The sequence below is a fragment of the Cibotium barometz genome, chromosome 4 (assembly GCF_041138505.1).
Source record: "Cibotium barometz isolate CiBa-2024 chromosome 4, ASM4113850v1, whole genome shotgun sequence".
NCBI classification, from domain to species: Eukaryota; Viridiplantae; Streptophyta; class Polypodiopsida; order Cyatheales; family Cibotiaceae; genus Cibotium; species Cibotium barometz.
The window spans coordinates 43,573,942-43,599,409 of NC_141049.1; the positions used below are offsets into that span (position 1 = coordinate 43,573,942).

At 48.6% G+C, this 25,468-nt stretch overlaps 1 protein-coding gene across 1 annotated transcript in view; it reads left to right on the plus strand.

The window, feature by feature from the left end:
• The first annotated feature begins 1,067 nt into the window (after positions 1-1,067).
• Positions 1,068-25,468, plus strand: part of LOC147639289 (uncharacterized) — a 59,040-nt gene continuing 34,639 nt past the window's right edge. The window contains exon 1 of the mRNA XM_086789675.1: positions 1,068-1,572. Within this exon, the coding sequence (XP_086645801.1) occupies positions 1,496-1,572 (77 nt within the window). The 5' untranslated portion in view covers positions 1,068-1,495. The remainder of the gene's footprint in view (positions 1,573-25,468) is intronic.

Genomic DNA, 25,468 nt, shown 5'->3' on the forward strand with positions numbered 1-25,468 from the left:
AAATTGATACGTCTGTGTCATACTTCTAGGGTCTCTTTGTTGAGAACAAAGACTAAAAAATGTTGTGGACTCATAAGGTCTCTTTGTGGACTTGCATTACTACGTTGCCTCCTACAAAGGTACATATAGTGTAGGCTTATAGTTATTTTTATGGATATGCACTTTAAGTAAGAACTATGGTTGCATTTCAATAGGATACAGATGGGATGACAACTCATATGTTCTTGGCTACAAGTTATAACACTCTTAGGTAGGCACATGGATAAGGGCTACAAAGATTGATACGTTTGTGTCTACTCCTAGGGTCTCTTTATTGAGAACAAAGACTAAAGAATGTTGTGGACTTGGTTAAGAAAACTACATATTATCTTACTCATTGGTTTCGTTATTTTAAGTGCTGAAATAGAAACTACCAACGTTATGTCCTCTATGTATTGGCATTTGTAATAAACTCTCTCTCTTTTCAAAAAACTCAAATGCATGTGGTCGCCCATACATCTACATAGCATCCCAATCGGCATATCTTCGAAAACTCTAGCTACATGGTTTGTAAACTACCAATGTTATGCCCTCTATGTATTGGCATTTGTAATAAACTGTCTCTTTTTGACAAAACTCAAATGATGTGGTTGCCCATACATATACACAACATCCCTGTTGGCATATGACTTGCCACTTAAGTTGTCAGAGAATTGTACCAATCACAATATGCCCTTTGATTTGCATCGGTAGGCTCGAAAGCGATTGATGTCGAGCCTACCGATGTATTGAATGTAAACCCACCCTCCCCTCCCCTCCCCTCCCTTGAGTGCCCTTTTCTCATTGGTACATTGAAACATACATACACACATGTTCTTTGTGTGTGTGTAAAATGCATGCACACGTGCACAGGTGTGCATGTGCAAACACGCGCATACGCATGCACATGTGGCAGTACAACTTGACCCACCTATGATTACCTTTGATTTTCAAAGTTACAAGCATCTGGGCACACACTGACCCACCTATTACATCCGGGCACACACTGACCCACCTATTACATGTGTGAACGTGGCAACAGAAGCACTGTCTATTTGCTGTCATGTGCAATTATCTTTTTCTGTATGATGCGGTCTTGCCGGGGAGAGACATCACAACAGCCATCGCATCACAGAAAAGCGTAACCTCTAGCCACAGGAGTTTTGTGTATGTTTTGAGATTCGATCGCGATCACATTCTGAACAAAAGCTTGTTTTCAACATGAGGGTTTCGGAAAATTAGGGCGTCAGGGATTCAGGTTTCCTTTGTTGCAGTGGTGAATAAAGGCTTGCCTTCTTTCGACGCCAGGGATCGCTTTATCTGCTTCAACATCAGGATACGCAGGATCGATTTTGTCCTAATCCTCACATGCTAACCCTAGCCTTACATACTGTCATCAACATGCTTTCCACTCCGCACATTTGAGCAATTCTATGGTAGCTTGAGAGGAGATCGGTCTTCATGCAGTAGCAAGAGCATGGCTTCAGCATTCTCTTCATGGGAGATGGATCCCTTCTTTGCAGCAGCAGAAGACGTCCAACATTCAGCTGACAGGTACGAACTTCCTTCCTTGGGTCTTTATATAAGGGTTTCATGCCATGCGATGCTCTAATGTTTCCCTTTCCATGTGATGCACTGGTCTTATGGTGTAATGTACTCATGGCATCTCTTCGGAGAAGGTTCAATACATGTAATTATTTTGGGCTAGATGGGTTAAGGGAGGTGTAAGCCTCTCAAAAGAAAACGCGCGTCGCACGCGCACAATGTTCGTGATACATAGCTTCTGGTTGCCATAGCCACTCCCGCCACGGATCAGAAGTTCTTGTGTATCCTTAGGGGTGCATTTGGCCCACTTGAAAAAATATTATAACTAGAGAGTCTGATATAGATTGACAAAGTCAACTCTCCTTAGTTTATCCATCAGTCTTGACTCTTATCTGGTAAAGGTTTTGCTTCATATAGAGCAGCCTCTGCCATCAGTTCACTTTTCCTTAATAAAGGGTTTTGCTTATTTCATACATTCGTAAAAAAGTAAAGAAACAAACTGAATGCCACACCCTTCCAAATATCTTCCAATGAAGGCATTGGTCCACTTGTCCATCAAGTAGGTTGCTCGGCCAATTGGAGTGAATACCTTGCATAGCTATTAGAAGAACCATGTGATCGAGACAAGTGTTGGAAGAAGCCCACACAGCCAAGCATTAGATCTAGCACGATGGAGCTTGAGGAGCCAACTGAGATGTTGATGCCACTAGTAAGGCCTTCAATATGGGTTGTCAAGTAGGTTCAGCAACATAATTGGCAGTAGAATGGCTGGCTGTTGGGGTTACCAGGCAGATGGGCCAACAGTCTTATCAAACAGGTTCAGCAACATAATTGGCAGCAAAATGGCTGGGTTGGGGTTGGGCGGCAGGAGCACTTGCGAGTTTCTATAATTCACCTTTTCATTTTGTTGTTTGATCTTTTTTCCCTATACAATTGCTTTGCCACCGGTAAGCCTTTGTTTTTTATGAAATATAATCTGCCCAGGTTGTAGTACCTTTTTGAGCTAATCCACTTATGGTGGATCTTCTGAAAGAGGATCCGTAGGTTTGGGTCCCACATACTTCTTCAAGTGGCACGGCTGAATTTTCTTTCTTGTTTTGATGAGGCAGACGAGACTCAATTTTATGCCCATATTGTCAAACAACGTACTCTAACAGAGGCTCGTTGTCCTCAGGCCTTTATCTCCTACAATAGATGTGGGCATTTGAAGATGTGTGCTAAGAAAATTTATATTTTATTGGTCTTCCTCACATGAATAAAATGTGCTTGCTTGCTATACCTTTCAACAACATTTCATTTGGATTTTTTGTGGGCAAATCTATTGTGAAACTTATTGCAATACTCTCCGATGATTGGTTTGGGATTGGCAAGGGCTGAAGTAAATCAAGTGTTTTATGCCTATTAAACTTGACCTTTTGGGGCATATCACTCAACTTCGAACATAAGTTTCTATATTCTTTTGCATTCTAGGCCAATAGAAATATCTCTCAATGTACATGCATAGTAACAAGAAATATATAATGTCTTGCATATGGTGGGGCATGACATTCATCCATGACTTTTGGGCAAAGATTCTTAAGCACACATAACTAGTTTTGCATCATAAGGTATCTCTCTGCAAGATGGTTGTGCTGTCCCATCTTGTATGGCAGCCACATGCATGCAAAATCTTCATCCAAACAATACGAACTTTGCATCTCAGAGAGGTCTTCATGACAAGCAATAGAAATTGCAGCCACATGAGGTATTGTGCTTGATTGCTTTTGCAGAGAGTGACTGGGCTGATGCTATGACACACGAGTGTCTACCTGTGGAAATTGTTTTCTTCTTGGTGGTTCAGGCATTTCATGGCTCAGCAAGAAGCAGCTAGCCTACAATGGCCACTCTTAGCTGTCAAGCTGAATACAAGGAAGCCTTTAGAGCTACTGAGGAATGTGTCTAGCTACTACGTCTATTAGCTGATCTTGGTGTTAGACAACCGATGTGCACAGAGTGTATCTACTGTGTGTAGCACGCACACAAGACTAGCTTTGAGGCTTGGGGTAGCTTGGAGCTAGGCAGGCTAATTGGCAAGCTGGGCTAGGGATGGACTGACGGGTGGGCGTCCAATTGTGGATGCCCGGTGACCAGCCAAGAGCCTATAAAAGGGTGGCTAAGGTCAGTTAGTTGGTCAGAGTCTCGCGAGTCTTTGCGAGAGCTCTGCGGTCAGGAGCTTGGATCTAGTGCAGACGTGCACCTGCTTCATATGCAGCCGAGGCCGGTAGCAATCTCGAGGTCCGCGAGGGTAGCTTCGTGGCAGTATGGGATGTCACGGGGTAGAGATTTGTCTTGCTAATTAGCTCAGCTCGTGGCTCGGTGGGGACAACCAAGACTTGTGGGTTTTGCCCACGGCTGTCAGGGTTGGGTGGTGAGAGAGGCCTGCACGTTGTTTGGCTTTGTTTTGCAGGTTTTGAGTCGTGTTTCAGGATTGCTCTACGAGGAGATCCTTGGGGATTTGAAAGTGGTATCAGAGCATGCCTTGAAGAGCGTGCAAGTTGGTAGGTAGAGAAGAAAGAGGTCAAAGAAAGAGTAATGAGTTTGAGATGATTGCTATTTTTTTCATGAACACTATTGCTTTTTTTTTCAATTCAGCGTAGGATTTTTGTTTGCATCGTTGGAACCCGAGTGGGTTGTGGTCTTGAAAAGAGTCGATAGCATGTGAAGAGTTGTTTTCCTTTTACCAAGAGAGAAGCAAGAGAGAGCTTGTCGGCTGTGTGAATCAGCAAGAGAGAAGAAAAGAGAACTAGTCGGTTGTGCATAGCCAGACCTGTTGGCGTAGGGCAAGAACTAGTCGGGTTGGTTGGTGAGCAGTCGGGCGGCGCTGCTGTTCGCAGGTGACGATGAAGATCTCCCTCAGAGTCAACGGGTGGCCGCCGAATTCAGCCTACGGCTTTTTTTAGACTAAGCAATTGCTTTCCGTAAAAAAAGAAAAAGAAAATTATGTTGTTTCAAAAACATAGGTAGCGTGTTTTAAAAAACACGCCTAGCGTGGATTAAAAAAAACAAAAGCAGCGTGTTTTTTTCCAAACTCGCTTAGCATGGTTTTTTTTTTTTTTAAAGCGTGGCTTTTCCACGTTTGATGCATGGTTTTTACAAAAGCCATTCCATATGTAAAAAATAAAATAAAATCAAAAGCAAAAAAGCACAAAAGCTTTTGTGGGCTTTAAAAACCCGGCTTGGGCTTCTAGTTTTCAGCACATCACTTCTCCGGGAGTTCTCTTGCACCATCTCTTGCTTACAGCCAAGTTTTTCTCTCACTTTCGTACTTCGAGATGTCGACCAAAGAATCCGAGATGGAGCCCGTTCTCGAATACGAAGACCTGCTTGCTACCGAGGCCGCCCATGGCGATCTTTTCGAAGATTTCGTGACAATCTGATTTTCGGGAGTTTAAAGTTACTTTCGAGGCTTCTTTCACAGAGTATCAGGCACAGGTCGTTGCCTAGATGCAGACTTTGCAAAATTCCATCTCTCTATTGACCACTACCTTGTCTACTCTCTCAGGCATGGATACCTTGGCGTCTGCTTTAGGCCCAAACATTACTCCGGAGCAGTTTGGGAGTGAGCAAAAAGATTCAATTAGCAGCAGGTTTCCTCTCGGGCAAAGCTTTGCTTTCGTGGAAAGAACTTAAACCTAAATCAACAACCTGGGCGCAGTTTGAAGAAGTCTTCCAGAAAGAGTTCTTCAAGAAGGAGGATGACTATGACATAGTTGCTCAGTTTGCCAGTTTGACCATGACCTCTTAGAACCTCACTTATGAGGATTTAGAGACTTGCATATGAAAGCTATGAAGATGGATTCTATAACTCTTTTGGGTTTCTTCATAGCAAGGTTACCCGACTCATACCGTTTACAAGTCAAGAATAACAAGTGCAAAACTTTGGACGAGGCCATTTATTTTGCACGTATTTATGATGATATGATATTACGATGGTCTCTTTCAAAACCAAACCAGTAACTGAGTAGGGGAACAAGCACAAAAGAAAGTTCTCCGTGTCGATGGCTAGCACGACAGAAGGAAAGTCTTCGGACCAACCTTCGAAGAATTCTACTTTGACTCCAAACTGTCTCCTCAAGGCTTTGAAGCTCAAGAAGAAGGGACGTTGCTTCATCTGTGAAGAAAAAAGACACATGCGTAACAAGTGCCTGAAGAAGAAGGGTGCTACAACTAACGCAGGACCCAAAATGAAGACAGCCAACCAGTTGTCTTTGATAGGTACTTCAGTCACTGTACTTTCTCGCCCTAGTTCATGTTCTGATTGTTTGTTCAACTCTAAGGTTTTTGGCTCTTCGAGTTTATGGCGAAGTGAATGGCCATAGAATCCACATTCTTCTGGACCCTGAAAGCTCACACAACTTTATTAATTACAAACTTGTGCAGAAATTGGGTTTGGACACGACGCCTAGCGATCATACCTACGAGGTACCCGTACTTGCGGGTTGGCAAGTGTGGGATCGAAAGGTGGAGAAGCTACCGATCCGGATTCAGGACTACAGAGATATTCTGGAGTGCTATGTTATGCATCTAGAGCATGTAGACTTGCTATTAGAGATCAAGTGGTTTAAGATCCTTCAGGTCTAGATAGATTGATGTAGTCATTCTTTTCCTTTTAAACATAGGAACACTCAGTATTGTATCCTAGGTGATTGTATACATCCCTCTCAGGGACCTCTTGTAAATATAGGGACCTCTTGTAAATACAGTTGATTTTAGAAATATAATGGATTCTTCTTTGTATATTGCTTTCCATTGTATCTTGATTTCACTTTCTTCATTTCTCATACCTATTATGGATGTTAATGAATTAAGTGTGTTTGAAAGCAAAGAATTAAAGAAGTTACTTGACTTGTTTCAAGATGTATCTCCTAAGGAGCTGCCATCGGGCCCAAAAGGGCAGTGGATCATTGTATTGATCTAGTCCTTGGTGCTTAACCTGCTAGCATTCCGCCTTACAGGATGAGCCACGCTGAGGAAGATGAGTTGGCCAAACAACTCGTAGATTATTTGAGGATGGGCTAGATCCGTCCAAGTAAATAACCTTGGGGTGCACCTGTGTTACTTAGGAGAAACAAGGACAACACCTGGCGAATGTGTGTAGATTACAAGAGACTAAACAAAGTGACAATCAAGAACTGCTATGCTCTCCCTAGATCAGATGACCTGATTGACCGTTTAGTCGGAGTGAAGTATTTCACAAAGATCGATTTACGTACTGGCTATCATTAGATACGTATTCATGAAAGGCGTGTCGAAAGAATCGTCTTTCGGACTAGGTATGGCTATTACGAGTTTCTTGTATTATCTTTTGGATTGACTAATGCTCCAGCCACTTTCCAGCAAATGATGAACGATCTTTTTCGTGGGAAGTTCGTGGTTGTGTTCCTCGATAATATTTTAGTCTAAAGTCGAACTCTCGAGGATCATGTTAGATACTCGACGATTGTCTTGACTATTTTAAGATAGAATCGATTGAATGCTAAATTAAGTAAATGAGTTTTTTATGACGGGAATTGTTTACTTGGGACACAAGATCACAAGAGACGGGTTGAGCATTGACTATGACCAAGTTCAGAAGGTTTTGGCTTGGCCGATACCGCAAACAGTGAGACAACTTCGTTCTTTTCTCGATTTTGTTGTCTTTCTTTGGAAATCTGTGCGGGAGTACTCTCAGCTCACACTACCGATGACCGACTTGTTGAAAGGTCGTGGATGTAAGTCGAATCAGCCTATCCCTTGGAATAATGATTTGGATATGGCCTTCAGACATTTGAAAGATAAAGTCAAGGAAGCCCCTACCTTAGCACTATCTGATCCTAGTCGGCCTTATGTCCTTGAGACTGACGCGAGTGACTGCGCGATCGGGGCTGATTTATTCCAAGATGGTAGACTTGTTGTTTTCGAGAGTCGAAAGCTGGACGACACTAAATCTCGTTGGCCAACCCTTGAGAAGGAGCTTTATGCTGTTATTTACGCTCTCAAGGTTTAAAGGCATTATTTATATGGCTGAGTCTGCCTTGCATCTCCGGAGGTTTGACAGAAACTCAGTACGAAGAGCTTTGTGTGAATATATGCTCGTGTGTGTGTGTGTGTGTGTGTGTGTGTGTGTGTGGAGTGCGTGTGTGAGCATATCTTCATACAGAGTTCTACACCAACTATTGGGCTACACCAACTATTGGGCACTGATGACGTTAGTGGGGATGTTGTAGTATCTAGTCCATACTATGCATAATGGAGTTGATAGTTATATAGTCTGTGGGTTGACTACCATGAGTATATAACATGCATGTTCCTAAAAGGTGAATTCGGGCATGTTCTTGGATTCATCTAGATATATAATTGTCATGTGCATGACATGCTCATGTACCTTCTCAGAGCTAACCTTGAAAGGGGCAGCTAGAAAAAGATCATTAGAGATAGGACTTGGAGCACAAGGTGCAGAAATGGCTAGTGTGGACTTGAAGCAAGGGCAGGAAGACCTATCGGCTGTACCAGAGATAAGCAAGAGCTGTCGGTTGAGATATAAGGGGCTGTCGGTTGAATCCAGACTAAGGCGGCAGCAGGCGCTTCATTAATGGAGGACCAAGTCCAGTCGGCTGGCAGTCGGCCAGCTCTTCTAAGTTCAAGAAGCCTATATAAAGGCGTTTGTGCTCATTGTAGGATTCATTCATTCCTTTAGGGAGTGGATCCTTAGGGTCCAGCTTTAGGACTAGATTTTGGTGAGCTTTCACCTTTTGTATGAGACAGCCTAGGGCTGTAGAAGAGTACTCTTTTTGTACTATATGATATAAACTGAATTTCCAGCACATCTCTCTCTCTCTCTACTCTCTCTTCATATCTGCGTTTTGCATCAGCATGTTTCCAGGAGTGTTTAGGGCTGAAAGAAGTCTCCCAGAGCTTCTGCGTGTAACATTGGTATCAGAGCATCAGGCTCAGCAAAGCTTAACACTGATTCAGTCCCATATGATGGTGTACAGGTCCAAGGTACAGGAAAGTACATGGATACGAAGCCCAAAGCAAGGAACACAGAATCGAGAAGAGCTCTCGGGAGGTTTGTTGGTAGTGTTCCACAAAGCCAGAGGGCATGGCAGTCCTGTGAGCCAGATAGGTTCTCGGGCAACGGTCCCAAGGGAGGATTACCCTCCAAGGGGTGATGTGAGTGCCAGACTCAATTTCTCAGGAATGAAGACCAAGACAGTGTTCAGAGTTAGGGCAGGAATGGATTGTGGACTAGATGGAACAGATGCATAGATCTTATTCTGAGACAGAGTGGTTTTGGAGAACGGGTTGGGCTTTCAGAGAAAAGGGTTGCCAGGGATGGATGGATGACAGAGGGACTCCAGGAATAGAGTGGGATGATGACAGTCATCCAAGAACAGGTTGGAATCCTGTCATCAAGTTTAGCAGAGAGGGATGTCATGTGCATGACATGCTCATGTACCTTCTCAGAGCTAACCCAGAAGGGGAAGCCAGAAAAAGATCATTAGAGATAGGACTTGGAGCACAAGGTGCAGAAATGGCTAGTGTGGACTTGAAGCAAGGGCAGGAAGGCCTGTCAGCTGTACCAGAGATAAGCAAGAGCTGTCGGCTGAGATATAAGGGGCTGTCGGCGAATCCAGACCAAGGCGGCGCTTCATTAATGGAGGACCAAGCCCAGTCGACTGGCCGACTGCAGTTGACCAGCTCTTCTAAGTTCAAGAAGCCTATATAAAGGCGTTTGTGCTCATTGTAGGATTCATTCATTCCTTTAGGGAGTGGGTCCTTAGGGTCCAGCTTTAGGACTAGATTTTGGTGAGCTTTCACCTTTTGTATGAGAGCCTAGGGCTGTAGAAGAGTACTCTTTTTGTACTATATGATATAAACTGAATTTCCAGCACATCTCTCTCTCTCTACTCTCTCTTCATATCTGCGTTTTGCATCAGCATGTTTCCAGGAGTGTTTAGGGCTGAAAGAAGTCTCCCAGAGCTTCCCCGTGTAACAATAATTCAGCCGTATTAGCAGACATGCAGATTTCACATTGTGAAGTTTTCGTCCGAGTTGCGGCCAGTTGATATTGTGCTTATTCTTTCTATCTTCAGCAGATCATTTGCCCCATCAACTACTTATTTGTTGGACTAATTCTTTCTATTTGCTACTTCCCTTAGTGCTAGGCTTCATTATGGCTGAGTCGGCCTTGCATCTTCGAAGGTTTGACAGAAACTCAGTACGAAGGGCTTTGTGTGAATATATGCTCTTATGTGTGTGTGTGTGGAGTATGTGTGTGAGAGCATATCTTGATACAGAGTTCTACACCCACTATTGGGCATTGATGACGTTAGTGGGGATGTCGTAGTATCTAGTCCGTACTATGCATAATGGAGTATAGCTGTATACCTTTTGGTGATGATATTGAGAGTAGGTTCTCACCTGTGTTTCCTCTCCATCTCTCTCTCTCACTCTCTCTCCTGTGTTTCCACTTTCCCTTCTTCCGCTGCACATTCTATCATGGTATCAGAGTGCCGGTGATTTTCAGCATTGGATGCTCCCTCCTCTACCACTTAAGTTCTGCTTTTTTCCGCCCATGGACAGATGTGTGTTTTTTTTGTTCATGCGTTGAAGCTTGCGTTTCTTCAAGGGCTGATTGATACCCATTCAGTGGGCTGCAGTTTCCTCTCTTCAGGGCGTAAGTTTTCAGCCTTTAGGCAGCCTGAGAGGGGCGTTTTTCTGGACAGCACACCTGCCCATCTTGGCGGCGCCTTCCAGGGGTTCTTAGACGTTTTTTTTCAGGTCTGGACAGCAACATAGCTGTCCCAAACAGGTTGTGTTTTTGGCCTGTTTGGGCTTGCTTTCCCAGCCCTGATCTTGGAGCTCTTTGGGCTCCCTTTTGCCTGTCCCTTCTGGTTATCTTGTGCCATCCCTCCCCCCCCTGATTGTTCTCTGCAGCAATTCTTGATCCGAGGCTTCTGCGTTTCCATATTCAGCCCGTTCTACAGCCCCTTATAACTCTACGTTTTCAGATTTGCAGCCATGGTTGCTAGTCGCCTGAATCTGCCTATTCGCCTGCTGGACCCGTCTGTACCAGTTGGTACAGTTCTGCGCCTGCAATCAATCGCCTGTGTCAGCTGTCGTACAGCCGCCTGTACCTGCTGTACGATACCCCGTCTGCTTCACCTGCACCAGCCAGCAACAGAGCAGCAGTCGCCTGAACCAGCGCCGCCTGTACTAGCAGCAACTGTACCTGCAGTTGTACAGCAGCCACGTGGACTGTACCTGCAGCTGTACGGCCTGTCCTGTTCTGTACGGAAAATCCTGTACGCAGCCCAACACACAGCAGCCAGACGACTATCTTTCTCCTCAACGCATGAAGCTTGCACGACTCTCCAAAAAGCAAGAGAGAGAGAGGGATGAGGGAGGCGTGTACCAAAAGTGGAGTTTCCTCCCTCCAAAAATATCTAGGCCCCTTACTTTATAATGTTTATTAAAGTTTCCTAGGGGCCACTAAGGCCTAGGGGCCACCCATGCTTAGAACATTAAAATTCATTAATGTTCTGGTCCCCCTTCACACCTAAAGATGTCCACACATCATTCTCTTTGTCCGGGCACCCCAAATGTGAATCATTTAATATTTTTGCTCAGCAACCACCATGCCCACACTTGTGCTGTTCCATTTTCACAGGGTCATGACATACCCCCCTCTTGAAAAATGGCAAGCGTCCTCGATTGCATTCTGGTGATACAGCAAAATATCCAAAGTGAAATATACAATATGGCAAGATGAGCGTCCCAATCGCTCTAAGCCATGCATATGTATCAACATTCACTGCAAACCAATGGCGTAGTAGTAGTCCAAGTTGTATACCACTGTGAACCATACACAACCACAACATCCAATGTGACTAGTACACATATATCATAGAAGTCCCATAAACAGATGTACACTCAGCCATCAGTACCTTCGGGTGAGACAAAAACTGCACCAAGCGACCCCTAGATGTCATCTGAGCCTATCTGTATCAAGGGAGTGGAGGTGCTACCCCCCTCTTGAGCATCAGGCAATGCTCTAGACCCATGCTCTGCTGAACCTGAATGAGCCATAACAAGAGTCGGCTCCAATTCAAAGGCATCGAGATAAAGCTGCAAAACCTGAGGTGAATCTGTTAAGTCACCTTCCTCCATCCACTTCGCATCCATTGGTGAATAGTTCTTGAACTTCACAAGATAGCGACGGGAAACTTTACCTCGTACCTTTCTTTCCTTATGTGCCAGTATCTGCTCTGGAATAAGAACCTCATCAAGTTCCTCAACTTCCGGCTGAGCCTCATTTGATACATCCTCAGGCACATCCCCACGGAAAGGTCTAAGGAGACTCACATGAAAAGCATTGTGAATCCTCCAGTGATCTGGTAGCTTCAAACAATAGGCTACCTCACCAATCTTTTTCAATACCTGAAAAGGCCCATAATAGCGCATGCTCAGCTTAGGGAATAAGCGCTCTTTACCCTTCATCTTCTTGAGCCTAGCCTTTTCAAATCGCAAAAGAACCTAATCACCCAATGCAAACTCTAAAGCACGTCTGTGACGGTCTGCGGCTTTCTTTTGCTTTTGTTGAGTTTTCTGGAGTGCGAACTTAACTCTCCGATAAGCTTCATCCATATTCTCCACATACTGATCAGCCTCAAAGATCTTATCCTTTGTATGCAAAATAGGTGGTACCTTCTTCCCTCCTTCCACAATCTCAAAAGGCGCCTTGCCCGTCGAGGTATGGACAGTGTTGTTATATGCAAACTCCACTAAAGGAAGATACTTTTCCCATTGTTGCTTGTGCTCTGACACATAACATTTAAGAAGATCTAACACTATAGAGTTAGCCTCTTCCGATTGACCATCTGTTTGTGGATGAAATGAAGATGAAAACTTGAGAGTTGTACCCATGTTGTCAAACAACCCTCTCCAGAACAAACTCGTCATCCGTGGATCATGGTCACTAATGATAGACGTAGGCAAGCCATGATACTTGAAGATGTTCGCCATGAACAACTTCACCATATGATCAACTTTGATCGTCTTACGCACGGGAATGAAATGAGCCTGCTTAGTGAACCTGCATATGATAGTCCAAATGCCATCATTGCCCGTTTGTGTCCGTGGAAGATCAAATATAAAATCCATGGCAATGCTCTCCCATGGTCTATCGGGAATAGGTAAAGGCTGTAGTAACCCTGGTGTCTTTTGACAGTCAAATTTTACCTTCGGACATATGATGCATTGCCTAACAAAGGCATTAACATCTCTTCTCAAGGTTGGCCAATAAAAGAAAGTCTCCACTGCTTTTATCGTGGCGTCAATACCTCTATGACCTGCATACGGTGGAGCATGACTTTCAATCATAACCTTGAGGCGCAATTGCCTGGTAACACACAGTCTACCATGCATCAACAAAAACCCATCTCTGAGAGTATAGTGCTCATGCCGCTGACCCTCATATATCTGATTATACAACCTTTCAAAATCCTCATCATGGGCATACTGCTCTTTCATTTCATCAAGCTCATGATGATAAGCAAGTGAAACTGCTGAGACCTGTGGCTTGCGTGACAAAGCATCTGCCACAACATTCTTTTTGCCTTCCACATGCACAATCTGGAAGTGAAACATAGACAAAAAGTTTGCCCATCGCATATGCTTCTCTGAAAGCTTAGTTTGCGTGAGGAAATAACGCAAGGTCTGATGATCTGTCTGCACAGTGAAATCAGCCCCAAGCAAATAGCGTTTCCATGTAGAAAGAGCATGAATTACAGCCAACATCTCTTTCTCATAAACCTGTAAATGCTTCTCGGCATCTTGCAATATTCTACTCTCATAGGCTATCACATGTCCTTCCTGCATGAGAACTGCCCCAATGCACATGCATCACATTGGACAACAAAAGCCTTTCGGAGGTCCGGTAATACTAATACTGGATCCGAAGTAAGCTTTTCTTTTAGCTTTTTAAAGGCTGTAATTTCCTGATCAGCCCATCTAAACGGAGTTGCCTTCTTTGTCAAGGCATGAAGGGGCGAAGCAATTTTAGCAAAATACCGTATGTACCGCATGTAATAGGAACACAATCCCAAAAAGCTGCGTGCATCATGCATGGTCCTCAAATCTGGCCAATTAAGAATTGCTTCCACCTTCGATGGATCCATACGGACTCCATACTTAGACACAATATGCCCCAAGAAGTGTATCTCTTGCAAGAAAAACTCACTCTTCTTGCCATTAATAACCAGCCTATGGTTCCTGAGTTCTGCAAACACAATGGCCAAATGCCTTCTATGCTCCTCCTCAGTTTGTGAATGCACAATCATATCATCAAAGAATGTGCCCACAAACGCTCTATGAGCCTGGAAAATCCTGTCCATCATTCTGTTAAATGTGGCAGGTGCATTTGTCAAAACAAAGGGCATAACCAAAAACTCATACAACCCAAACGTGGTTCGAAATGCTGTCTTATGCACATCCTCGGGTCTAATACGTATCTGATGATACCCGCTTTTCAAGTCAATCCGACTAAAATCTGTGGAGCCCTGTAAGCGGTCCAAAATGTCATCGATCCTCGGAATGGGGAATCGATTCTTGATGGTATTCTTGTTCAGCGCCCTGTAGTCAATACACATGCGCCAAGAACCATCCTTCTTTTACACTAAGAGTACAGGTGAGCAAAAGGGTGATGAGTTAGGCTGTATCAACCCTTTATTCAAAAGTTCCTGTACCTGACTCATAATTTCTTCTTGTTGGGCTGCACTAACACGGTGGTACGGCGGTCTATTTGGTGGAGTACTACCAGGAATTAGATCAATGGCATGATCTTCTGGCCTCTCCGAAGGAAGTTCCCCTGGCAATGACTCGGAAAAACAATCTTGGAACCCACATAAAAAATCAGGCTTGTCCTTATCTAACATAGACAAATTAGACTTAGACTCATCATCTTTTGCATCCTTTACATAAATCAAGTACGCGGAAAGATACTTTTTCATTACTGATGAAATTGCTGAAGCTGATACAATAGGAACAGATTCCCCTTTAAGTTTTACATCCAAAACATGTTCTTTCCCTCTATGAGTAAGAGTGATCTTCCTATTGTATGTATCCACCACCGCATGTACTCTGTGGCACCATGGCATACCCAACAAAACATCACATCCATCAAGTGGCATGATGAAAAACTCTTCGATGTCCACATAACCCTGCAAATGAAGCCTAAGCTTCCCAATAATAGGAGTGACGGGTTCTGCATACCCAGGACAAGCCATGTTGGCCTCATATAACGGCCCCATCTCCTCTGCACGAATCCCCAATCGGCCAGTCAAATCCGGTGAAATAAAGTTGGCTCTAGCACCTGTATCAAAGAATATCAAGGCATTTTGATCTCTCACTTTGCCCCATGCCCTGCACAACTCAGTCTCTTCACCACCTGGCTGTTCCCCAACAAGATCAGGAACTAACCCTGTAGAAGGTTTTGGTTTCTTTGACTTGGGCTCTCCTTTATTGTCAGAGTCCTTTTGGGACTTTCTCTTGGGACAATTAAAAGACATATGTCCCTCTTCTGTACATTAAAAACATTTCTGAGCATCCCTTAAAGCCTGTCTCTTCTCAGGAGTTCTCTTGGGCATTGCCAACTTCTTATACCGCGTCTCAGTAGACCCTTTTACATCACGCGAAGCATGCCCTGACTTTTCAGATTTCTTGCTCGAGTTCTTACTACCTTTAACTCCAGTGAGTAACGCATTAGCTGTCATAGCATTCTCTATCATCTGTGACATGTTTGTTACTCGAGTCTTTATGCAATAGTCACGCACTTCCTTGGGCAGCCCACAACAATACTTCTCCACCTGCTTAGACAAAGGCATTGCATGGTAAGAAGTAATTGGGAGTAAAGCTTCCCAAAACTTCTTGTTATAATCTTCAAGATTGTCACACTTTGATGCATCCAACTTGTGCCATGCTGTCATTACATCCACCTCAAAAATAGATGTGAGCCATACGGAAGAGAACACCTGTTTAAATTGTACCCAAGTAGATGGTGCTATGCCCTGTAGAAGAAGAGTAGACCACCACTGCAATGCATTGCCTTTGAGAAAAGTCGTAGCTTTTCTCACCTTAGAGGACTCCGTGTAATTACCACCAGAAAAAGCAGCATCAAACTGCTGTAAGAAGGTAAGTGCCTTTAACTTATCTTTGGCTCCACTGAATGTATCAAATTTCACAGCAGCTCCCCCTTCCTTATAATCCTTCGCCTTACCCATAGGCGTTAGATTATCGTAAGGAAGTGGCTTCACAAGATTGCTACCCCCAGCATTCATGCCCATCATAGGGTCAACATTTCCAATTCCCACACCTGGCATGCCATACATTCTAGCCATGTTTCCAAACATACCATTATGCATACCGGGCTGCATGCCCCCATACATATTTCCTTGCATTCCAGGTTGCATGCCCCCAAACATGTTTCCTTGCATTCCGGACTGCATACCACCATACATATTCCCCTGCATACCAGGCTGAAAATTAGCTCCAAAAGTCCCTGGCATACCCATGCCTCCCTGAGGATAACCCCCAGTCATGGATTGGAACACAGAGCCACCACCAAAATAACCTGGATGCATAGTCTGCTGAGGAATAGATGGCTGTCTGAAGAAAGAACTCTGTGAGTTAGCACCAAAAGCATGCTGCACGTTCGGAAACTGTCCAAAAGATGGATCCTGTGGGAAGGCAGCACTATGACCCTGAGGAAGGTTCTTAGAACGCACCTTCTTCTTCTTCTTTTCAGGCTCAGAACGGGATCTCATAAATTCAGCAAACTTCTCACTTTGTGTGAGCTGCATAAACACATCCATTACACCAGCCAAACGATTTTTAAACTGAGCATCATCTTCCTCTTTACTAGGCATATCTTCTGGCTGTGTTACATCCTCATATTGCTCATCATCTGCAGCCTGTTCTCCTGCAAGAATATCCTCAGATTCATTTCTCTCAGGAGAGGTCTCTTGCTCTTCCTCTTCATGATAAAAATATTCGTCTTTTGTATCAGACATGTTGCTGAATTTTTCAGTGATGACTTTCCTCGAGTCAACCACGAGCTCACCCCCTTAAGAAAGTTGATGATGGGTCCCGGCAAACGGAACCTTGAAACCAGCCTCTTGTAGAAACGAAAGTGCGGTAGACTAGCAGTCACCCTTCCACTTGTAGTCCAAATATAAAAACAAATTTATTTGGAGCTAGAGTGCCCCAAATCTGAAATGAAACCGACACCTGTTGGCCCCAAAACTTGGCGCCCCTTTTGGTATTTCTTTATTCAAATTCAAAATGATGTAAAGCTGAGTACAACAAAACCAGAAAAAAAAGTCTTGTGGATCGGAAGACCGAGTGGAGCGCACGACTGCTGTACGACTTCGCCTGCGAGCTCCGCCTCCCCCCCCCCCCCCCCCCCCCGCTGCTTCTCGCCGTCGCGCCCCCCTCCCCCCCCGCCAGTCCCCCGCATTCTCCTCCGTCCTCTCCCCCGCCTCCTTCATTGCGCCCCTCCTCGCCTTTTCTCCCCCGCCTTCTGCCTCGCATCCTCCCCCGCCATCGCTCCCCCGCCTCCTTCCTCGTTACCTCCCCCGCCTTCTTCCCCCCCCCGCCTTATCCTCCTCCGCCTTCTTCCTCGCTGCCGCTCCCGCCATTCCCCCCCCCCCCCCGCTTGCTCTCTTCCCCCGCCTCTCTACCCCCCTTGCCTTCGTCTCCTCTGCCTCTCTTCTCTCCCCCGCCACCTCCCCCCCCTCCGCCTTCTCCTCCGCTGCGCGTTTTTTGTTTTTTTTTTTGTTTTTTTGTTTTTGTTTTTGTTTTGTTTTTGTTTTTGTTTTTTTTTTCCCTCCGCCTTCTCCCTCTCCTCCCCTTTCGTCTCGCCCCTCCCCCCACCGCTAGCTCCCCCCCGCCTTAGCTCCCCCCTCCCCCTCCCCCCCCCCCCCGCCCCGCCCCCGCCCCCGCTATCCTGTAGCCCTCCGCCTCTCCTTTTCCTCGCAGGGCTGTGTCCCTCCCGTTGGTGACCCCGGTTTCTGGCCTTTTCCCTCTGGAGGACTCCATGGAAGCCGCTCCGACTACCCCTGCCGATTCCGGTCTCTGTCTGGAGTTCACAGCTGAAGATCTTGAGTTGTTTGTTTCCACAGTATCTGCTCTTGAGGCCTCCTCCTTGGTCTGCAAGATAGTGGGTAGCCGTCCGATGCGAAGAGAGCTTCGCGACCTTCTGCAAGGCAGCCTTGTTGGCGTGCCCGCCAAGATCGTCAGCGTAGATTTTTTGGGACGTGGCTACTACCAGGTGGATTTCGAGTCCCCCCAGGCAGCTCAGATGGTGCTGGCTCGGAGCCCCATTGCCCTCCGCTCATCCCGGGCGTTCCTGGCGCGATGGACTCATGGTTTCGACCCCGCTTCTGACCCGCTAGCAGGCGCGACAGGTTTCCCCGTCACTATCTGCTTTCCTGGACTCCGTAGGGAGTACTTGCCCCTCTTGTCATCCATTGGCAAGGCGTTCGGGCAGGTGGTGGAGACGCCTCAGACAGCGGCTTCAGTGATTGCTCGGGCAGCAGGACTCCCGGCCATTCGTGTTGTGGTTCCGTCACCGGAGTCCCTCCCGAAGACGATCCTCCTCCCTTGTCTTTCTGGAGGACATCTGATACAGCGCGTGGAGTATTCGGGCCTCCCCGGCCAGTGTTACACATGTCGGGAGATGGGCCATCTCGCACGCGCCTGTCCCCGCAAGGGGGGTTCATCCTTCACGCTATGCCGCCTCTGGACCCCCTGCAGGAGACCCGAGTGGTGGCCATCCACCTCAGAGACCGGACATCCCTGGCTCGCCACAGCAAGCGCCATCATTTGACGAGCAGGCCCCGGCGGAGGATGCCGCGCAGACCCAGGAGGCTGGCGGATGGCAGGAGGTTCGCCGGCGGAAACGCCCGGCCCGCAGGGACCGTCGCAGACGCCAGCAGGTAGCACAGGCTGGCGGACAGGCGACTCCGGCTGGCGTACAGGCACCTACCCGCACTTATGCTCCAGTCAGGGATAGGCGGCCAGCAGGTCCCACCCCGATGGACGAGGATTCAGACTCAGTGCCCGTTGAGGCCGCTGGTGGCGCCTCCCATGTGGAGACCCCGCTCCCGCCTCCCCCCGCGGGGGGCCCCGCCCCCTCCTTGGAGCAGATTTCTGAGGATCCCGGGCCGCACTCTGCGACCCCCGGCTCCCCTTCCCCTCACCCGGAGAGCACTCCTTCCACCCCCCCCTCTCCCCCCCCAGCCCCCCCCTCCCGCCTCCCCCGGCGGCCCCCCCTGACACCTATCCTCTGGCAGATGCCTCTCCATCCTCTCCTCGCTCTCCCCCCTCCTCGCCGCGAGCCCCCATCCCTCCCTCGGCCTCTCCAGGATACTTCGCCAGACCACCCACTGCCCCGGGGCAGCGCAACTGGGTAGGCCAGAGTTCAGTCCAGCGGCTGTTCCACCGCCACTCCGGGCCGGTGGAGATGGCGATCCTAGCTTCGCCCGCCACAGAGTTCTCTCCAGCCTCCCCTGGGGGGCCCCCGCGAGTGATGGGGCTACCAGTGGATTACGGTTTTTTCAGGTGCCTCCAGCTGGATGCTGGCCCGTTCGAGACACTGGTCGTGCCCTTGCGAGTTTGCGTGGTGTGCCATCCCTCTCGTTCTCCCTCAGTGGTGAGCAGCATGGTGGCCTTCTCCTTTCCTCTCAGTGTTGCCCTAGACACAGCATGGGATTGCAACTCTGTAGAGGAAGTTTTGCGTGATCAGATACTGGAGTTTTCTCACCACTTCAGCGACTTGGGGCTCACGGACCTATTGCAGACCCGATTACACTCAGCCCGCATGAGCTTGTTTGGTATAGGAGATTGGCGGGCGGATCCGGTCCACACCTCAGTTGAGGCGGTGCTACTGATTCTCCTCCATGCCGCCCCGAGGGTGCAGCCGACCTTTAGATACATATATGCAGAGGATTGGTCTCACGCCTATGCCTTGGACAGGGCGAAGGCGGAGTGGGGCTGGACACAGAGACAGGTCACCCTCTTTTTGGAGAGACTCCGCACCCGGACAGACAGTGACTATTCTCCCTCCAAGCCGGCGCCCAAGACTCACAGAGTGGAGGGTAGATCATCCGGGCCGGCTGAGAGGGGTGAGCCAGTGGGCGGCTGCTTCACTTGCCATAGCTCATCCATGAGGATCCTCTCATGGAACATCTAGGGTCTCGGTGGACATCGCTGCTACATTGGTCGGGGCAGACTTCGCCAGGAGATCCAGAGGGCTCTCGTTGGAGGACCCATAGATATCCTTTTCATCCAGGAGCACCACCTTTCTGCCGGGCGTACCCGCACTTGCGGGAAGATCTTGCCAGGCAGGAGTCACACTTTTTGGTCACCGGCATATGGCTCCCAGGGGAACCAGGGTGGAGTATGCATCTCAGTCAGCGAGCAGCTTCTATCCAAGGTTGTGGACTCTGGCACTCTGGTCCAGGGTCGAGCGCAGTGGATCATCCTTCGGGTTGGGGAAGACCGCATTGGCTTCCTCAACTTCTATGCCCCTAATGGGGCGACCGGGAGAGCCGAGTTCTGGAGCACCATTAGGCAGTCCCTCCCCTTGGCAGACCACTGGTGCCTAGGAGGGGATTGCAACATGCTGGAGGATGCAGAGGACAGGATGGGGGGCAGCCAGGAGACCATTCATGGGCCGGAGCTCGCTGCCTGGGAGGAACTAGTGCTGCAGGTGAGAGGCCAGGATCGGTGGACTCTCCCGGAGTTTGGCAGGTTGCAGGGGAGTCTATCTTTTTCGCGCTCAGATAGACGAGCCACAGGAGTTAACCTTTCCCGCATCGACAGGTTTTACATTGATGAGTGGGCTTGTGATAGAGGTGGCACTGTGGGCATACTTGCAGGCTCCTCGTTTTCAGACCACTTTCCAGTGCTTCTCCAGATCGAGGACCCTACGAGAGGAGAGCGGGGCCAGAGCGTCCGGATTCCAGATTGTCTCATAGAGGAGCCCGAGATTGCGATCAGAGTTGAGCAGGTCTGGCAGGAGCTGCAGTTCAGGAGAGGAATGGCAGTCAGCGATCTTGCCAGTGGCTTGCAGGAGATCAGTCGGATGCTCAGACAGGCTGCCTTGGACCGTTTGGAGGCCTTCAGAGAGCAGGAGAGGAGCCTACGGAGGAGTCTAGCGTCCCTCCAGAGACTCCAGGAGAGGGATCCTACGAGCCCTTGGATCTCAGAGCAGATGGAGTCAGCTCGCACTGAGATCAGATCCATCGAGGAGAGGAGGGTGGAGTTCCGATTCCATGCTCGGGCTTCTTTTTGGACACAGGCTGGAGACAGAGTGACTCGAGATTTCTTTGAGACGACAGGGCCTCGCTTCAGACGAGGGGGTCTCAGGCGTCTTCGGCAGGCTGATGGCCAGGTTGTGGTGGATCCCCCAGGGTTCGGGCGATAGCCACAGATTTTTACAGGGATCTTCTCTCTGCTGAGCCAGCAGATGACAGGGTGAGAGAGGCTCGGGAGGCAGTCTGGAGCTTCACGAGACCGGTTGTGCCGGCCCATTTGCAGCACTCCCTTCTCTCCCCCTTCTCGGATACGGAACTGGAGGAGGCTCTTCAGGCATTACCTCGGGGCAAATGCCCAGGAGACGACGGTCTCTCAGTGGCTTTCTTCCAGAGATATTGGGACCTTTTACATAGGGGCTTCAGATTGGCATTCCAGGAGATTATGGAGTCGGGAGTCATGCCGGACAGCATGGCAGAGGGGTTGATTCACTCGATCCCCAAAGAGGGAGGAGACAGACTGGAGATTAGACAGTGGAGACCGATCACCTTGCTAGGCACGGCCTACAAGGTCCTAGCTAAGGCGATCAGCAGGCGGCTTTAGCCTCACCTTCCGGACATCATCCACTCCACGCAGACAGGCTTCATCCAGGATAGGAGCATTCTGGATAACATTTTCTCTTTCTGGGAGGCTACGGCTTTGGCTAGATTTCGGCAGGAGGATCTGGCAGTGCTCCTTCTCGACTTCGAGAAGGCATATGATCGGGTGGACTGGGCCTTCTTGGAAGGCACTATGGAGAGGATGGGCTTCCCCCCTCAGTGGATCCGTGGGGTCTCTGCACTCTACACATCGGCTCATAGCCAGGTGCTGATACAGGGCGTGCGCGGAGAGAGGTTCCAGCTCTCGCGCTCGGTGCGGCAGGGGTGCCCCTTGGCGCCCTTTCTTTTTCTTTTTGTGGCGGAGGCCATGAGCACTTTTTTGACGGCACAGGATACAGGTTTGCGGGGCCTCCAGCTTCCCATCCGCACCTCGGAGGAGCTCTGAAACCGATCCCGTCAAGTGGGAAAGACTCCGTTGGACACCCACACGCTTAATAGCACAACTTTAAAAACCACAAATATGAAATGGACAACTTAATACAACTTGAAATTTAAATGAAATGAAATGGAAAGATGGACACCAGCACTGGGGCCGGAACGGGCCGACCCCCCCCTCAATATATGATATATTTATTGGGAGTATTTAATGAATACAATGCTCCATGGGTTCCAAGAACCAGATAATGTCCATGTACATATGAAAACAGTACCAAACAAGTAGGCTCGAATTTCGATGTAGAAACTCGAAGCAGAACGACCACTAATGTGGTCCAATCTCTACGGTCCTGTGCTTTCACTGGACTCCGCGGAGAGCGCCTCACTGGTGTTCCGAGACCACGCACAAACAGGCGCTCTCGTACTAACGCCTGGCTCTCCCGATCTCAGAACCTTTGGACCGAGGTTCGCCAATACAGCTTGGACAACCCGGCACCGAACGGGTGTTGGCCGAGCGGAATGAATCTTTTATCAGATTTAAACATAAAATACTTTATTCAAATCTGAAAATCACTTACTTGTAGATGGTTGATAGAAAACCAATACTTGTGGTGTTTGTGTAGAATATGAAGCCACCCTTGTCGAAGAAAGAGTTGCCTCGAGTAGAACTATCAAGGCAAGCACCACCACGAAGGGTACAGCCGCCTGCTGTGAGAGAAGAAGCATCCACTTGCAAGAGAGGAGATGCCTGGCCGTAGTGTGGACGAGCCCAAACAGAGTCGCCTGAGCGTAGTGTTCTACTGGCCGGAACACAATCGCATAGCCATAGCCGCCTGTAGGGCATGCGCAGCTTGGAGAGATGCAGCCAGAAGAGAAGAGACAACCTGCAAGTACTGTCGCCAGAGGGAGTAACTGCCTGCTGGTGTACTGTCGTGTGGGGGAGAGTAGCCGCCTGCAGTCAGTGCTGGGCTGGCAACACAGCCGCCTGTAGTAAAGCAGGCGCAGCCAGCAGCAGTGTACACAGTCGCTATTGGAGGTGACAGCCGCCTGGAAAACAGTATGCGCAGCAGTACAGAGGGAAGATGAAGCAGCCGCCTGTGGAGATGTTGAGGCAGTCGCTTGGATGGAAAGTGAGCAGCCGCCTGTGGGAGTTACAGCCAACCGCCTGGGAGAGAGGGAGCAGCGTGGAGTAAACAGCCGCCTCACAGTTGATGGAAAACAAGCCGCCTCAGGGGAACATGCGCAGAGATGGTGGTTCTCTACGTAAGAGGGAAGCGATGGATTCTACGCTTGAAGGGGGCCCTTTTTTTAATAAAATTTAAGTGAAGATACCACTAGAGATTTCCCACGCATGCATGAAAGGGAACTAGTGGGGGTTGGTGACCATGCCCACCCCCACACTCACTTAAAAGTGGGGCTCCCCACCTTGGCCCCAAAGTGGGTGCCCAAAGGGGGTGCCCACTTTTAAATAAGTGTGAACACCTAACCTTATAAAATGAAGGGTTAGAATAAAAAATATTAAAACAACATGTGTAACATACTTACCACCTGTTCACATGCACTGAAACTCGTCAGAATACAGAGCAGACTTCACGACTCACTGGCAGGCGTCCCCGCTCAGTAAGTAACACGTCAGGCAGGCAAACACACAAATACATGTCATGCGAAAACAGTTTCAAACATGCAAAATATGTGTGCATGTGCAAATAGTAACATGGACATATCTCCCGTTCATGGAACATGTACAAAATATCTGTCGGCACAAAACTGGCACGACATAAAAACATAAAAACCTGGTCTTCCTATGGAGTGACAGTCCCATAGGTAAGACACAGTTCCAGGCACGAGTCTCCCTATGGTGTGACAGTCCCATAGGTAAAACACGGCACGAATACTGGCTCTTCCATGGCGTGACAGTCCCATGGATCGAACACAGTCCAGGTCATACACGGGTGGCACTGGTCTGGCTCCCGTCCATACGACACCATCCTGCTAACACACGGGTGGCACCAGTCTGGCTCCCGTCCATGTCAGCAAAATACTGGCCTCTTCACATGAGACACCGGCCTGGCCTCAAGCGAACGAGACGCAAAAACTAGGAATGGACCAAATGGTCGGCCAATTGGTGACAAGCTCCTAGACTCGGAGTTTGCGGATGACACTGCTGTCTATCTTCAGGGAGGTGAGGAGAACCTCCGCCGCTTCGCCTCAGCCATGGACAGGTTTTGCAGAGCTTCGGGTGCTTTGATCAACTGGCACAAGTCGTGTGGGTTGTGGGTCAGTTCTATGCCCCCCCCGACTTGGAGGCCAGTTGATGGTTTTTAGTGGCTGGCCCCCGGCACTACAGTGCGTTATTTGGGATGCTACGTGGGCATTGACATATCTCCAGAGCAGCAGATAGCCCCCCTTCTTCTGAGCATTCGGAAGAAGCTTCTGTATTGGAGTACCGCTCGTTTATCTCTGGCTGGCCGAGTAGTTGTGGCCAACCAAGTTCTGCTTGCTACCATGTGGTACATCACTTCTTGCTGGGCCTTCTCGCGGGCGTGCATTGGCCAGGTGCAGAGGCTCATCAGGAACTTTCTTTGGTCCGGTGGCGACGGGTGGCCCGCCAGGGCCAAGGTGGCATGGGCTGTGATCACTCAGCCGAGGGAGAGAGGCGGCCTGGGCATTGTTGATCCTATTTGCCAAAGCCGAGCTTTGCTTGGCAAGTTGGTAGTTCGTGGCCTCCTGCCAGGCGCTGAGCCGTGGAAGGAGTTTCTTGTTTCCAGGATGCTCAGCCGCACTCCTTCTCTTAGCGGCCCCTGGACCCCCAGCATCAGGTGGATCTTTACAGAGCAGCGATCCAGAGGAGTAGGCCTTGGCTTTGAGGAGCGTTTTGCAGCTAGCCTTCTGAGGGCCTGGGCGCATCTGAGGCCGTCACTCTTCCAGACTCCCCCGGGCACCGACGAGGAGCGCCTGAGGCAGCCATTGATCTGGAACCCCTTGATTCGACTTCCCAGCGGCCATATGGTTGGATCGCGGCCTCACGTGTCGTGGGGCCCGTTGAGCTCCGGCCCAGCCCAGTCCCTAGACGACTGGATATGTTTTGAGCAGCTGCCTCTAGAGGCTCAGGAGAGGAGACTCAGTGGGATGAGGGGCAGAGAGTCGATGAGACAGGACATTGAGGCGGCCATCCCCCGGGAGTGGCGGACCCCAGTACAGGACCCTCCACCTCCACAGTGGATGGGTGTCTTTACTCGGCATGAGATCCTTCTAGCGGTTTGCGGCACAGCGGAGAGAGTCGCCCCACTTACTTTCGAGGTGGGAGAGGGTGGCCAGCTTCAGAGGACACGACTGGATTTGGATGGGCTCCAGGGTTGTATTCTTCAGAGGGTGCGGGTGGTCGGCTTTCATCAGAGATAGTGGCATGTAGACCCCTCACCGGCCTCGATAGGGGAGGACTGTTCTTGGAGATTATGGGCTTGGGACAGCAGGCCTCTTATTCGACTTCAGTGGGATCCAGGTGAGTGGTTTTGGCGAGATCCCTACTCGGCCCC